The sequence below is a fragment of the Convolutriloba macropyga genome, chromosome 5 (assembly GCF_964194025.1).
Source record: "Convolutriloba macropyga chromosome 5, txConMacr16.3, whole genome shotgun sequence".
In the NCBI taxonomy this organism is placed as follows: Eukaryota; Metazoa; Xenacoelomorpha; order Acoela; family Convolutidae; genus Convolutriloba; species Convolutriloba macropyga.
Genome location: NC_134472.1, coordinates 75,335,259 through 75,352,527, shown reverse-complemented (window position 1 = coordinate 75,352,527; position 17,269 = coordinate 75,335,259). Strand labels below are relative to the sequence as shown.

Genomic DNA, 17,269 nt, shown 5'->3' with positions numbered 1-17,269 from the left:
AAAACAGCGTCTGAACGAATAGTACTTCCGGTAAAAAAAAACATAGCCGGAAGAAATCCGGATGCGACTCGAAGCGTCAGAACTTCACTAACAAAACCGTAATTGCAGCGGAAGCCACTGCCTCTTTTATAAAACCATTAACTCACTAACTCTCCAGGTCTGCTCTAAAAATTGGTGAAACTTAAACCACTGTAACCAAGAGAATTAAAATGCAGCAAAATTTTACATTATTGAAAACGTTTGGTAACGTTAAAAAATCGGAAATAATTGAGGTGGTCAGAAAACTGCTAGTCTTTAAAAGCTGACAACGTTATCAATTGCCCTCAAATAATTCATGATTCTATTCTCAAAAAGGTTGCGAACGCAAACGGCAGATAATAATCTTGAAAACTAAGTTGAATCTTTTCAAAAAAGAAAGCTCAAATTTAAGAATCAGAAAACACCTATAATGACACCTATAGCATCTATAATGACACTTCTAATCATTGCAATTAAGACAAAAAACAACACACACTTGTCCTTGTTGTACATATGCTAGACAACATGATTTCATACTGATTCAAAAATTAAATTGATCATAGAAAAGACATAAGCAGCAGAAGAATAATCAAAAGCAGAAAATCGTTTGAATTAATACCAAGACCGGAAAAAAATTGCAGTAAATAATCATTATTGGAAACTTTGGAGAAGGCTTGCAATCAAATTTTCAGTCCTGCTCTTATGTTGAAAGAAATCAATTGCAAACCATAGAAATGACGAAAATTAAGAAAAAGCTAAAATCATTCATTTTTAACTGAAAAAAAATCAATATACCAAAAATAAATGTAGATGCCAGGCCGAAGCTAGAATGATACTAACCAGAATGCGAAAAATATTGGTACAATGTAAGCAACACCGTTAAAAAAAGACATTCTTGATTTTTGAAAGTTAAAAATCAATTTAAAATATTCAAGAAAAATGAATACATTTCATTGTTCAGCAATCAAGTAATAGAAAGGATAACTAGTCATCCGATACAAAGATCAATCCTCCTGAAGATAACAAAGAGCAGAATTCATAAATACGAAACATTGAAACATTTTGCAAAAAATGGTCAAAAAACTTTTAAGACTGCATTTATGAAGAAGTTTTTACTGTTTTTCAAAAACTTAACGCCAAAAATGATTGAATTTTTATTGAAACGAAATTGAAGTCCCTCATGTTGCACAAAAAGACTATTTCCAGCAATTACAACCAAAATACAAACGAAATACTGACGAAAATCGGAAAAAACTACCAAAATCGGATTAGCATATGTACAATTTTATGGAACAAAATTACATCGAGGTAGAAAGAGGCCTTGAGTATATAAATTATCAAAGAGAAGTTGCCATATTAACTGATTTTTCACAAAAAGATGGTTAAAAGATCCAAAAAAGAAAAAATTAATAGAAAAAAGCCAAAAATTAACTAAAAAATCAAGAAATATGCACCAATTTTCCAATTGAAACGCATTTACAGGCTCTGCAAAACACTGTGGCATCAATTTCCGAGGTTGGCATTTCAATATAGTATCAAATAAAATTTATTTCTACAAGAAACCAAAATAAAAGCAAAAAAATTGGACCACTTACCCAAAAAACGGCTAAAAACGGTTATCTATATGTGCCATTCAGTCAAAAACTACTTTTCAAAGTCAAAAAGTCATTCACTAAACGCAGCGCATGATCAAAAAACTTCTCTCGCTTAGCGAAAATCTGTTCATCAAGGCAGCTTTTCTCACTTTCGCTTTTAGGTCAAAATGCCGCGTGAACAAATCTACTTCCTGTAAAAAAAAAAGACCGAGAGAAAACCAATACTCCTCTTCGAGTCGTAAAAAAACCTTAAGAAAACCAATACTCCTCTTCGAGTCGTAAAAAAAGACAGCGCCCCAATACAATTCAAATTCTTTGAATTGTAAAAATGCTCGGGCCCTGTATTCTCGACAAGCGCAAATTAACAACTCTCATATGCAACTCTCATATGAAAGTCACTTTACGACTTAGCAATGGGGGGGGGGGGGGGTGGGGGGGGGGGGGTCGAGCGATGGGGGTAGGGTTGTGCGAGAGCTGGACGAGAGGGGCTCCAAATCCTCAGGACGGAGGAGGGTTGATGGGGGTGTCGGGGGGTGGTTGGTGGGTTAAACTTTTAGACTAAGAACCGCCCCCTCACACCCCGAAATTGTTTCCTCAAAACAGTTTGGGTGAACCGGATACTCAAAGACTAGTAAGGCTCTAAGAGTGCTGCTCAGCCACTTACTGCCCTCCGAGCGCTACCTGTTTATCTCGTTTTGAGGACGAAAAGAAAAGTCAAATGGGTCAGGCGAAAAATTGCATTAAAAGACCACAGGGCTAATATAATTGCTACAAACTTCGTTTGAGAGCAATTAAACAGAGTAAAGCTTCAAATTGTAAATTGTAGCCAAAGAAATAAAGCAATGCTTTTTTTTACCTTCGTCGTCGTCATCATCATCGTCTTCGCCATCATCTTCTTCATCACTGTCAGTAATTTCATCGGGATTAAAGTCGTCATCGTCCTCCTCATCTCCCAAAGCAGCCAGTTCTTCGTGCATCTGTTTGGTTCTCCTCGCCAGAAAGGACATGAAGTCGTTGTTCATCAGGGAATTCAGCAGCAAACCAACACCCTCACTTGACACACCCTCCTCTTTATCTTCATCTTCACCTAGAAGAATTTGGAAGTTTGCAATGGCAGTTCCAAGCATGACAGAATTAACATATTCTGTCATGCTTGAAACAACTTCTGTTTCAAACATGACAGAAATAAGAACAGCGTTCAAGTAGTTGGCATCTAAAATTGGGCTTCATGGGTTTATCCGGTTTGTTTTCCGATATTGACTCTGTTGATTCTAGATTTTTACAGCTGTTTAAAAACACTCGCTGTCTAAAAAAACCAGCTGAATTAGAGAGGGCTAAAATTAGCCTAGAGAAGTCAAAAATATATCACGCATGTTGAACAAACTGTAAATTAAGGTAAAGCGAAATAAATAATACAGGAATTGAATGAACTAAGAATCTCAACGATTTTGAAGCAACATCAAACTAAGATATTCGACAAAGTACATGATTTTATATGCGAAAATTTTATCCTCCAAAAACTACAGTTTTAAAATCAATTAAAACAACGCGTGAACATTGACGCTACGCGTCCTTAGAATGAGTACACAATTCTAAAACCTTGTGGAAATCAATAAAGGACAAATCAAAAACTTAGATCTTCGGCAAAAATCAGAGTGTTTTTGAAAATTGGTGATGACGTCTAGGTAACTCAAAAACTAAAAACAAATAGTGTTCAAATAACGAAACAAAATAAACTGCAAACCCAAAAAATTAGAATCATTAAAGTGTCATTATGTAACAAAGTAAAAAATTGGGCTACAGAGTTGTGATAAACCTGTTTAAGCCTCACGGAATAAACCTTTACTCAAAACTTACTTCTCATTAACAAAAAGCTTTTTCAAATACAAGTCTTTCTCAGATGATGAAAAAATATATCAAAAAGCAGCCACTAAAAGAGTGAAAAAATTCAAAAACTCAATACAAAGCAAATCGTCATCAATGAGACGGAGAAACAAGACAAAACAAGAGCAGATTTCAGATATAAATTATTTGAGAACGGTGTGAGACGAAATGAAGACAACAAACAGAGCAAAAACTCAAAACTTCGCCAATGTTTTCTAAAAACAAATAGGGTTGAGGTCATAAAAACCATTAATATATGAACTAAAAAAAATAACTATTTTCATTTATGTCTCTTTGGAAAACCAAGAAAGTTCGTAATGAACGATCATATTTCACAAGAAAACAAAAAGAGCAATAAATACGAGCAGAACTTAAGTCAAAAATACTTTTAGAAAATAGTTGTGTTGAAGTGAAAAAACCAATAGCTATTAACCGAACACAGTTACCACATTCAATTGTGTCTCGTTACAAAGACAATAAGACTTGCAATTAATGATAGTAAGCGGCAAGACCACAGAACAAACAAATACAGGCACGGACAAAGCTGGAAAAATTGTAAATGTACTTTGAGAACAAGTAGTGGTAAAGTCATAACCAATAGCTATGAACTGAAAGTGATCTTATTAATGCATCACTACAAAACTGATTACTTTTAATTTACAATACTATACGACAAGAACACGTAAAGATAAAAAACTCGGAAAAAAACAAACCACCTAACTTCGATCAACACAGAGCAAAGACAAAATTAAAACCAATCGCTATTTATGTTTGAAATCAGTTTTTACAAACTTTACATCTGCCACTACTCGCCTATTCATTTCCTTTAAAACTACGAAAAAGCTAAACTCATTACTCGTTTACATCTGATTGAAAAAAATAAAAGTGAGAACATCATAAAAAAGGCGAATATTATAACAAAGAATAAAAATTGGAACAATAAAAAACAACTTGCCGCAAAACAATCCAGATTCTTTGGATATATTTTAGACGAAAAAACTTATCACTAGCCTTAGCGGGATTTTAAAAAAAAACAGAAAACTGGAAAAGATTGTTGTATAGAAAACATTTTTAAAGTGCAAAGTTTTTTTAATTTCATCTCCTAGTTAGACATCAAACTCCTGTGTAATAATGAGAGGATATAGGGGGATAGTATCAATACCACCAAAAAGCAATAGAGATGCTACCTAAGTCTTAAAAGAATAAAGTTCAAGTAACAGGCATGTAAAATCCAGCTTTATCGGTTTATACTGTTTGTATTTTTGATTTCGTTTTCTGATTTGTTTTATCAACGGACTTAATTTCTAAACAAGCGCAATTTAGTTTACTGAAAAATCAAGAACAAAATTGTCAGCCGCAAATTTTGCATTAAGGTATACGTTTACAAAAATTGCTTCAAACTTCGTTCGAGAGCAATTAAACATTCTCTCAAATTGTAAAACCTAACAAATATAGAAGGCCAGAAACTGATTTAAAGGCCTTCAAAATCTTCAAAACAGTTATAGATGTAAACATTTATCAGCAAACAAAATACCTCGCCCGGCTAAGTTTTCACTCGCGCTCATAAATTTCTTTCATACCTGCTTTTATTGATGTTTCTTCCTGAAAAAATAATGAAAAAATCTGTCCGTTCTTTAATTCTTATCAGAGTAAAATTGACCTCAGCGCGTTCTTTTTACATGCTGCATCTCCGGTTTCAAATACACTTAACAAAATAATAGATAGGAAAAACCGATTCACTATTAGTCAAAACAAGACAGCGTCACAACACCAAATTTTTTGAATTGTTAAACAGTAGATCACCTAAATAATAGCCGTCGAGTAGATGTGATAGCGAGTATTAAACAGTCACCAAGATTATCTATGCAAGATTTACCAGAAAAATTGGGAAATAAGAAAGAAAAGCTTTCCAACAAGCTAATAGTCTGTAAATGTTTGAACCAATGATTTGGTTAGTGTTAATTCAGGATATGTAGCGGGGACAACAATCGAAGACATTGAGTTTCATAGCAAGACGAGTTTCAATTAATCGTGACCCCATTCAATTTAGCCATCCGAGGAAAAGGAGATAATTCTGCTTTTCAAGATTTCTATCTTTCTTTTCTTTATACCTCCAATTCGATGTTGCGTAATCCTACTGATGACGTTTTAGTTTGTAAGCGAAATCAAATGACTTAGCAACTTAGACCATGCCTACCTTCTGCATCATCATCATCCTCCTCCTCTTCCCCGTCATTGTCATCATCTTCATCCTCACTTGCTTCCAAATCATCTTCTCCATCGTCCCCGTTTTCCTCTTCATCATCATCATCATTGTCTTGCTCCTGCTCCTTGTCCGCCTGGAACAGTAGAAAACATTAACTATTTACTTTCGTTGAGAACCAGTAGTTCGACTGATAGTAATTGACTCAGTTACAACAGTGTCGATGAAAAAAGGGAAACTGAATACAAAAACAAAAAAACATTCTAACCTGAATAAACATCGCACACATTAGATTTGAAAGCTCAACTAATTGATAGCAACCAATGAATTCGCGCGAGCAAACAACTTTGAACAATTTAAAGATAAAAATTTAAAACAGGCCGATTTAAGCATTTCAAGAGTCAGCGAACAGATAGAGCAGAACTTAAGGCCAACGATGGGCTTCGGAAACAACTATTAGCCGCACAAGATAAAATATTTGCCAGCTTTTCACAGCACAAACTGAAAACGTTCAACTCACCGGGTTAAAGAGATTAACAAAAGAAAACTTTTGGGGAAACATTATATCTGAGATATGGGATCGAGTTACTCATAAGTGAATTTATGGTTGCATGACAAAATACCCAATGCCATTATACCCAATTTATACCCGATTACAAATTAGCACCCGGTATTAGAAGCATGTTTTCTCGCAATTAAGCTGATAGTTTAATCCCATGTTCAGTTGAGATAGTTTCATATCAATTCCCACGGGCCGCTGAGGCATGGCAATGGTCCGCGTGGCATGGTCAAACTAACTAAATATTATGCTACAAAATAGTTGTAGTTTCAACGTTAGGATAAAATATTGGGTATATTTTGGGTATTTTGTCATATTGGGTGTTTTGTCATAGGGTATTTTGTTCTGCCACCGAATTTATAGAAATAACTGGTAGATTGGCAAAGTAGCTGCGCGGTAGCTTTGTAGAAATTTAGTTGCAAAATATCTTAAAAAATCGGACTTGAAAACAATGAAAAATACCGAAATGTAATCTTTCAACTTGATTTGGACTAAAGTCTTGTTTTTATTTCAGAAGCTTACTTCAAAAAAAACCATCAATTAGATTGAGATATCATCATTAGACATTTTACTCCTCAAATTGAAGTATTTTAAGTCATTTTTAGAGTTAGGGAAGTCAAACTACGTATCATTAGAAAGCATATAAAACCTTTTATAAATAAAATACCTGAGGTACCAATTAACAAAAATAGCAAATGCAGGCAAGATTCAGAAATTGTTTCAAACAAATTATATCGAAGTCAATAGACCATTGGCTACAAAATGGAACCATTAAAGATTTAATTCTAACTTGTCGAACAGATAAGAATAGTCACAACTAAAACTATGACGGGGAAAAAAAGAAATAGACCAGCGGGGCAAATTCAAAACTTCACTATTTAATAATAATAATAAATTGTTTTCGGATCAGATAAGCAAAAAATGTTTTCTGCACTTTTACTTTTTTACTGCACCGAGAGAACACAAAAAGGCAGTGTTGCCTCGTCGTGTGGTGCCCCCAGGAGGCAGAAAATCTACAGTCTTTTTTGCATTCAATATATCAGGTTCGGAAAAATATGAAAAAAAACTCAGCAGAAACCTTGTACCAAATCCTGCCCGATATAAGTTTTCATGGAGTTTTTCACAATTTAAAAAAAGCAATTCAAAAAACTTCCGGGGTATAAAACCAGTCGTTTCTTGCCTCATTGTATTACTCCAGCATTATTGAAAACCATTACTCTAATTTGACTGCTCATCGAGATTCTAAAAATGACAAAAACGAGAACAGATCTTCAAAAAAGCAGCGTCCCAAGTAAATTGAGTTCTTTGAAATGTAAAAAAAACAGAGAAGGCCAATAATGACTGCGCTCAGCTATAGCAGTTATTAAAACTAATTTATAATAAGAAATATAGCTGGCAGATTGCCAGAAAATAGCCGCAATAGCTTCGTAGATCTGCCGTCTCAAAAAAGACAGACCAAAAAATTCGTCTTTTCATTGAAGGCTGATATATATTTTGATTAAAAATCTTGCTGCCTCTATAAGTTTTTGCTGCCTCTATTAGCTGCTCTCAAATACCCTTCAATTAGAGTGACACACTCACTTGACCTTATCTCTGAATTAAAGTAAATAAAGTGAATAAGTCAATTTCAAAGAAGTCATTTTTGAGAGTGAGGTAAGTGAAGTGTGACTAAAAATTTAATGACGCGAATGAACAAAAACTCTCTCCACTAAGAGCGAAAAATGACGTCACATACGCACTTCAGTTGAAATTGCATGAAAGAATGAACAAAAAGCAGATTTGAAGTGGTTGTGACGTCATATGGTCGTAACAAAAATCACGACGACGAAATAAAAAAACATAGCAGGACTAGTCCTGACGTACAATTCAAAAAAATTTCATTTACTAAACAGAAAAAATAGACCTAAAATGGACTATGAGTGAATTGAGAAAACCATTTAAAATAAATCAGAACAAAAATTAAGAAATAAACAGAAAATCAATGTCAAAACGCCGCATGTGAACAAAAAAACCACTAGCGAGAAATGAAAATTCAAACAAAAAACTAGGCCTAGAATGAGCTGTGAATGGATTGGGAAAACCATTCAAAAAAAATCCGATCCAAAAAGTCGAAAAAACAGTAAAAATCAGAGTGAAATTGCCGCATTTGAACAAAAAACCACTACCGAGAAACCGAATTTTTGTTCAAACATCGTTTTCTCACTCTACTTTAAAATTAGAGCGAAAAAAATCACGCCGCAAAACCACTCGCTTTTTCGCTCCATTTCCTGTTTCGGCGTGACCAAAATCACTACTCCAATTTGACGTCAAAAATCATGAAAATGTGTGAACAGATCTTAAAAAAAGAGCACACCAATACAATCCAAAGTCTTTAGATTGTAAAAAACATAGCAGGACAAGACCTGATGCACAATTCAGAGAACTTTCGATGACTAATTAAAAGACTAGACCTAGAACAGACTATGAGTGAAATGGGAAAAACATTTCGGAAAAAATCAGATAAAAAACTTAAAAACAGAAATCAAAGTTAAAATGCGCATGTGAACAAAAACCCAATAGCGAGAAAAGGAAATTTGTTTTAACAAAAAACTAGGTCTAGAATCAAATATGAATGGATTGAGAAAACAATTTAGAAAAAAAATCCAATCCAAAAAATCGAAAAAACAGTAAAAATCAAAGTGAAATTGCCGAAAGTGAACTAGCGAGAAAGCGAATTTTTGTTCAAACCACCGTTTTCTCACTCTACGTTAAATTTAGAGCAAAAAATTCACGCCTCAAAACCACTCGCTTTTTCGCTCCACTTCCTGTTTAGGCGTGACCAAAATCACTACTCCAATTTGACTTCAAAAATCATGAAAATGTGTGAACAGATCTTAAAGAAAGACAGCGCCCCAATACAATTCAACTTCTTTGAATTGTAAAAACATAGCAGGACAAGTGCAGACAGACAATTCAAAGAATTTTCATTGACTAAACAGAAAACTAGACCTTGAACGGACTATGAATGGATTGGGAAAACCATTTAGAAAAAAATCCGATCCAAGAGATTGAAAAATAGTAAAAATCAAAGTGAAATTGCCGAAAGTGAACTAGCGAGAAAGCGAATTTTTGTTCAAACCACCGTTTTCTCACTCTACTTTTAATTTAGAGCAAAAAATTCACGCCTCAAAACCACTCGCTTTTTCGCTCCACTTCCTGTTTAGGCGTGACCAAAATCACTACTCCAATTTGACTTCAAAAATCATGAAAATGTGTGAACAGATCTTAAAAAAAGACAGCGCCCCAATACAACAATACAATTCAAATTCTTTGAATTGTAGAAAACCAAGAGAAGGCCAATAATTGCCCCAGCTATCGCTGTGCGGCTATTAATAACACCCAAACAATTACAGAAAATTTGCTCCAATGAACAGGTCATCAGCTATAAAACCAATGCTGTAGAGAATTAGTCCTACACATGGTTCTCGATTTTCGCACTCAAGGTCAAAACCAGAGTATAAAATGGTGTTACAGATTCAGCCTCCACTAATTTACTTTACTGAGGGGCAAACATTATTTGATTAAATATTGGATACTGAAATCTCCAAGTATTCATCCCTTGAAAAAAATGTATCAGAACAAACAACATTCTTTAAAATCTCAACTCTAAAATCCAATTTCTGGACCAACAACAAAAATAAGAAAGCCTTGAGCGAAACTTTAATAGAACCTGCAAATGAAAGCTGTGAGATGCATCTGTATATCTCTGGATATTTATATCTGCTCAATTAAATACATAGAACATAACCGACTAACGTCGAGCGAATAGCTCTCAAACGACCGGCGAGTGGTTGGCTTCGTTAATACCCAGCTGGGGCTCAGAGATGCTAGCATTAGCGGGGTAGGGGAGGGGGGTAAGCATAGTGGTGTGTGTGTGTGTGTGGGGGGGGGGATTGGGGGTGGGGTTGGGCTGAGTGGGGGATAAACTAAAGAATACAGTTTCAAAGTAAACATTTATGCCTTAAATATAGATAGCAACTGATAAAAAAAATGAAGTGAAAAATGAAGTGAAGAGTTACGTCTTAAGTAATCATAAATATCAATCACACAATTTAACTTAAAATTCATTGTTAACGAATGTGACAATAGACATTCGGTAATGAATACAATAATAAATATATAAACATAGCTGGCAGATTGCCAGATAATAGCCTCAATAGATTCGTAGATCTGCAGTCTCAAAAAAACAGTAAAAAAAGACCGACCAAAAATTCGTCTTTTCATTGAAGGCTTCTGTTATATTTGATTAAAAATCTGTATAAGTTATTGCTGCCTCTATTAGCTGATCTCAAATAACCTTCATTTAGAGTGACAAACACCCATTTGACCTTATCTCTTTGAATTAAAGTAAATAAAGGTCAATTTCAAAGTGAGGAAGTCAGTTTTGAGAGTGAGGAAAGTCAAGTGTGACCAAAAACTTAATCACGCCAATGAACAAAAAACTCGCTCCACTAAGAGCGAAAAATGACGTCACGCATGCTATTCAGTTGAAATTGCATGAACGAATGAACAAAAAGTGCCTGTGACGTCATATGGTCGTAACAAAAACCTTGATGATGAAACAAAAAAACATAGCCGGAAGAATTCCGGAAGCGACTCGAAGCATTAAAGTTAAAAAAAACGTAATTAGCTGAAGCCATTACCTTTTGAATTGAACAATTAACTCATTACCTCCCCAGGTCTGATCTAAAAAAATGGTGAAATTTAAACCATTGTCAACAAGAGAAAAAATGCAGCAAAATTTTATATTATTAAAAACGTTTGGTAACGTTAAAAAAGGTCCGAAATAATTAGGATGGTCAACATACTGATAGGCTGAAAAAACTGACAGGGTTATCAATTGCCCTCAAATAATTCAGGATTCTAATCTCAAAAAGATTGTGAAAGCAAACGGCAGATAAATCTTAGAAACCTTAGAAACTAAATCTTAGAAACTAAGTTAAATTTTTCAAAAGAGGATGCTCAAAATTAGGAATCAGAAAACGATTACCATTAGACTTCTAATCACTGCAATTACGACAAAAACAACACATACTTCTTCCTTGATTTATATATTCTAGACATGATTTAATAATAATTCAAAAACAAAATTAATCATAGAACAGACATAAGCAACAAATTAATAATCCAAGGCAAAAAATCGTTTCAAAAAAAAGTGCCAATGCCTGAAGAAAATTGCAATAAATAGAAATAGTTCAAAAAGTTGGAGAAGATTTTCACGCAAAACCTCAGGACTGCCTTATGTTGAATGAAATCAACTGCAAACCAAAGAAATGACGAAAATATTCAATAAAGAGCTGAATTCATTCAACTTTTTAACAACCAAAAAAATCAACATAACGAAAATAAATGTAGGTGCTAGGACAAAGCTACACTATACAAACCAGAATGTAAAGAAAAAGGACACAATGAAAGGAACACTGTAACAAAAAGACTAATTCTTGATTTTTGAAAGTTAAAAATCAAATTAAAAAATCAAGAAAAACGAAACATTTCCATGTTCAGCATTCGAGACATAAGACAACGCGTCATCCGAGACAAAAATCCATTCTCTTATGCAGAAGAAAAAAAGAAAAGGCAGAAATCAAACATACGAAACATTGAAACATTTTGCAAAAAAAATGTACAATAAATTTTTGAGACTGCATTTATAAAAAAAAATTTGAACTGTTTTTCAAAAACTTAACGCCAAAAACTGATTGAATTTTTAATGAAACAAAATTAAAGTCCCTCATGTTGCGCAAAAAGACTATTTCTAGTAACTAAAACCAAAATACAAACAAACCGACAAATGTCGGAAGAATTGCTCTTGAACGATAGGCGAAGCAATTTAATTCATGGTCTTTAGTCTAGATTAATTTTTCTTTATGGGTGCAAAAAACTTTGCCCCCACCAGTATTCGAAACACTGACCTCTTGAACCGTAGCCACCCGCACTAACCTCTCCGCTACGACTCACTTAGTTTTGTTATGCTGCAACCGATTTTATATTAGCAACTTCGTATAACTAGAGATCACTCAAAAATGATGAACGAAAGCGTGAAAAAGTCACTCAAGAAATCAAGAATGTTCTAGAAGAAACACTCAGAATTGTCCAGCGAAAAATTTGCATAAAAAAGACACACACGTTTACAATAATTGCTATGAACTGCGTTCAAGAGCAATTAAACAAAAAGTGAGAAAAATTGAAAACTAACAAAATCGGATTAGCATATGTACAATTTTATAAAAAACAAAATAACATCGAGGTAGAAAGAGGCATTGAGTATACGAGTTATCAAAAGGAAGTCGCTATATAAACTGATTTTTGACAAAAAGACGGCTGAAAGATCCAAAAATGAAGAAATTACTAGAATAAAAACCAAAAATTAACAAAAAAATCAAGAAATATGTGCAAATTTTGAACTACAAACGCATTTTCAGGCTCTGCAAAACACTGTGGCATCAATTTCCGAGGTTTACATTTCAATATAGCATCAAATAAAAAATATTTCTACAAAAAAAACAAATTACAAGCAAAAAACTGGGCCAATTGGACGAAGAAACGGCTAAAAACGGTTATCTATATGTGTCATTCAGTCAAAAACTACATTTCAAAGTCAAAAAATCATTCACTAAACGCAGCGCATGATCAAAAAACTTCTCTCGCTCAGAAAAAATATGTTCACACGGCAATTTTACTCACTTTCGATTTCAGGTCAAAACATGGTCTGAACGAATAGTACTTCCGGTAAAAAAAACCTTGAGAAAACCAAAACTCCTCTTCCAGTCGTAAAAAACCAAGAGAAGGCCAACAATAGCCCCAGCTATCGCTCTGCGGCTATTAATAAAAATAAATAATAAATATAAAACATAGCTGGCAGATTGCCAGAAAATAGCCGCAATAGATTCGTAGATCGGCAGTCTAGAAAAAACAGTAAAAAAGACAGACCAAAAAAATTCGTCTTTTCATTGAAGGCTGATCTGTTAGATTTTGATTAAAAATCTGTATAAGTTACTGCTGCCTCTATTAGCTGATCTCAAATAACCTTCATTTAGAGTGACACATACCCATTTGACCTTATCTCTTTGAATTAAAGTAAATAAAAGTCAATTTCAAAGTGAGGAAGTCATTTTTGAGAGTGAGGTAAGTCAAGTGTGACCAAAAATTTAATCACGCGCATGAACAAAAAACTCGCTCCACTAAGAGCGAAAAATGACGTCACACATGCATTTGAGTTGAAATTGCATGAACGAATGAACAAAAAGTGGCTGTGACGTCATATGGTCGTAACAAAAATCATGACGACGAAATAAAAAAAAAAACCAAGAGAAGGCCAATAATAGCCCCAGCTATCGCTGTGCGGCTATTAATAAAAAAATTACTATTATTCTAAACATGTTTTGCCATTAAAATTGCCATTGAAAAGTATTACGTTGTGCTGGAAAACTTTATCTTTGAGTAATAAATCAGTCTCGAGTTACGTCATAAGTAATCAGAAATATTAATCACACAATTTAACTTAAAAAACGAATGTGACAATAGACATTCGACAATGAATACAAATATATAATAAATAAATAAAAATAATGAATAGATAAAAAAATTTTATTATTCTAAACACGTGTTTTCCGGGAAACGCGAAATTTCTTACCTCCTCAATGATGTTTTGCAGCATTTTCTGACCCTCCTCCGATATGACAAATTCGTCCAATTTCAGGTAAACATTTTTGAGAGCAGTCTCGTAGTCCCCATTTAGAAAGCTGTCTTCTGCCACCAGAAACTGAACAAACTTACTCGAACACATCCTCGCCACCTCGGCTCCTATCACATGCTTCGCATTACAGCAACTCAAATTCACAAAAACCTTCAACTAATATTAACAGTTGCCTACATAGCTTTTAGAAAGTTAATCATAGTCAAGGTAATTACACATGAGCTTCATTCTTTTTTTTTTAACCAAAATCGTTCCCTACCTAAATTGGCAGTTTTAATTTTTTAATTAGTCTTACATAACCGAAGAAAAATCAATGTGTACATAATTTTTGGTGTCTATGGTTTTACAACTCAGCTTCATACTTCATAATGATAGAGCCCTGTCAATATCAGCAGAACAGAACCTCATACTTGAATATCTTCATATTATTGAGCTGCTAATCAAATTTGTATATCATCACTTTTTGAAATTTGACAGATAAAAGCCATCTGAAAAAGACAATCAAAAACTGTAATCGGAAGAATTGGCTTCAAACAACGGCTATGAGTTTACGTACCACCATGGCCATCGAAAACAGCAAAGAGACTGCAATCTGGGACCTTTTCAATCACATCTGGGGACAGCTTCAACTCCTCACAACTCTGCTCGATATGTTTTCTCAGTGCGGGTATACATAGGTGCGCATCCTAAAATAGCGAGTAGCAGATGACAAACACAATCAGATGTGAAATAACTTTCAGGTTAATAACGATATAGTTCCAATACTTCGGAAATCAATCCTGTTATCTCAAATAGTCCAGTCATTTCAGATCGTGGAGCTGTCATTTATATTTGTTCAATGTACGAGCAAAAGAGAAAGCGTTTTAATCTCACTACTTTTATCTGAAAATTTAAAATACATTAAGCCATTATCTTTAAGGATATAAAACTATGGATATCAATTAGGTGAAAGGTACCTAAAATTACCTATGAGGTTAATTTAAATAGAAAACATTGCCGGTAAGAAGCTGAAAAATAGCCGCTGTTGACCCACTTGACGCAAATTGCGATTGAAACCAAAAAAGATAAAAATTAATTTTTCTAAGAGTCAAAGTAATCACATTTGGTGAGCAAAATGTGCATATTCGGTTAGATTTAAAAAAAACACCTAATTCAGGTTATAAACTGAAGGCTATTACGCAAAATACTAATGCCAGCTATCAATCGATTTAATGAACTTTGATAATCTAATGCACTGTGAATTAATGACCGGGCTTTATATGTTTATCCTGCTTCTTTTGATTCTGCTCTTTTGACTTTGACCGTATTCACTACATTACGTAAATCAATATAAAAAAAATTGAATTCCATTCAGTTGAAACAGTGAGTGAGGTCAGACAGAAGTCAAGCGTGAAAATCGTGACTCATGTAAAACGAAAAAAACGTGACTAAAAGGAAAGGCGAACTAAAAAAACATAGCAGGACAAAGACCTACAATTCAAAGAATTTTCATTGACTAATTAAAAAACTAGACCTCCTGTTTCGGCGTGACCAAAATCACTACTCCAATTTGACTTCAAAAATCCTGAAAATGTGTGCAGATCTTAACAAAAAAGACAGCGCCCCAATACAATTCAGATTTGTTGAAAAAGAGAGCGCCTAGATAATAGCAGTTGAGAGGCTGACGGTGGCTTTTAAACTCTTCATGATCAATGTTGAAGCCGGTCTCAACAATTAATCTTCGGTTTGTTCTCCTCTCTTTATGTTATGTGAGTATTTAACCTAGTTAAACATTAAGAAATCAAGAAAAATTGAGCTTTTGCACATTTGAATAACTTATTGTTCCATTTCTTGAATGAGAGAACTTTACGCGGGACCGACTTTCTTTCGCTTAGACAAATCTTGCCCGGTTTTCAGGTCGCTCAGGTCTAACTTCTGTGGTTTTAAATTAAAGCTCGTTGACTCTACTCATTTTGAAAAAGTGAAATGTCAAATCGGCGTTTTTTTTTGGCAAACTTCAAGGCAAGTTACCTTTCTCATCATCTTGAGGTAATAATGGGAAACTTTTGGTCATGCTTTTTGAACTAGAAAAAAGAGGAAAAAATTCATTGAATGCAATTTTTGTTCAAGTAATTTGACAAAAAAATTGTATGAAATATATTCCCTCCACGCTTTCTGTCAATGTTGACAAAATTTGATATTTAGAGAATTCAGATCAACATACGTTCTTGCGTCTGAAAGCCTCCAGAATTCGAAAACAAATAGAAGTTTTCAATTCAATTTTTTTGCGTCTATAGAAGTGACGCATTTTTAGTGCAATTTTTGCAAAATCGCTGTCTTTTTAAGCATTTTCGTTGCCTCGGCTGCTTTTTGAGGTTTTGTGTACCACTGTACAACTGTCTAAAATGTTGAATCCCTCCAATAGTGTTCTATTAATGGTCAATCTTATGAGACAAGTCAGAAAATTTGGGCTAAAGTTGCCATTTTTTTTTGCAAAAAATTAAGTGTTAAGGAACATTTTTGTCTACAGGAGAAATTTCTCAAGCAGCAACGAGTCTATTTTGGTTGTTTGGAATCAATCAGCTAACTCCTAAATCCTTGTATTATTGGAAATTAGCGACAAAAATTAATTGAAACAACTGATTTCTCTTTCTTTAAATTCTACAGCTATAGTGTAGTATAAAATAGTTCTACAGCGGAACAGCGGTCTTCTCTTTTGCTGCTAGGTCTAAAACAAAGATGTTGCTGAATGCTTCTTTAAACCTTTTGACGGTTTTCAAGTTTTTTCAGAACTATTTTTTGGTTTCGCATTTTTTATTTTTGTGATGCCTACAAAATGCAAGAGAAAATTTTTCAGTGATGGTAAAAGTCATGTGGGGAAAAAGGGGGGGGTGGTAACAAGCCACACGCACACACAGTAATAGGTCAATTTACAATACTAATGCAGATTGGTATAAGAAAGGACAGACCTCCATGCTTGTGCGCCATCCTTGCAATCCGATCACTCCAAAAGAGACATCTCTCTCTTTGTCAGTACCACTCTCTCCTGGTCCATCCCTCTTAGGCTGTGACAAAAAGTTACCACCCATCTGTCTTCTTCTCTGTTTCTACTCTATTTTCTACTTCTAACAGTCTACTTCAACTAACTACTCGTTTCAGCAGATAAAAATGGTTGGTTGGCTTCAAGTGATCGCTAATTTTGTCAGACCACACTATAAAAAACAGACTGTTGGGTTCAACGGCAAACAAAACACAAATCTGAAATACAACAACTAATCAAATTCTGCGCAACAGTG

At 34.3% G+C, this 17,269-nt stretch overlaps 1 protein-coding gene across 2 annotated transcripts in view; it reads right to left on the bottom strand.

The window, feature by feature from the left end:
- LOC142339656 (uncharacterized) overlaps positions 1–17,269 on the bottom strand; it is a 64,424-nt gene that overhangs the window by 33,078 nt on the left and 14,077 nt on the right. The window contains exons 1-5 of one of the 2 annotated variants that reach the window (XM_075389849.1): positions 16,943–17,227; positions 14,551–14,680; positions 13,932–14,101; positions 5,695–5,836; positions 2,470–2,700 (exon numbers count right to left, since the gene is read on the bottom strand). In XM_075389849.1, coding sequence (XP_075245964.1) covers positions 2,470–2,700; positions 5,695–5,836; positions 13,932–14,101; positions 14,551–14,680; positions 16,943–17,062 — 793 coding nt within the window. In that variant the 5' untranslated portion in view covers positions 17,063–17,227. Of the gene's footprint in view, positions 1–2,469; positions 2,701–5,694; positions 5,837–13,931; positions 14,102–14,550; positions 14,681–16,942; positions 17,228–17,269 lie in introns of those variants that run through there. The other variant, XM_075389850.1, reaches the window with a different exon arrangement.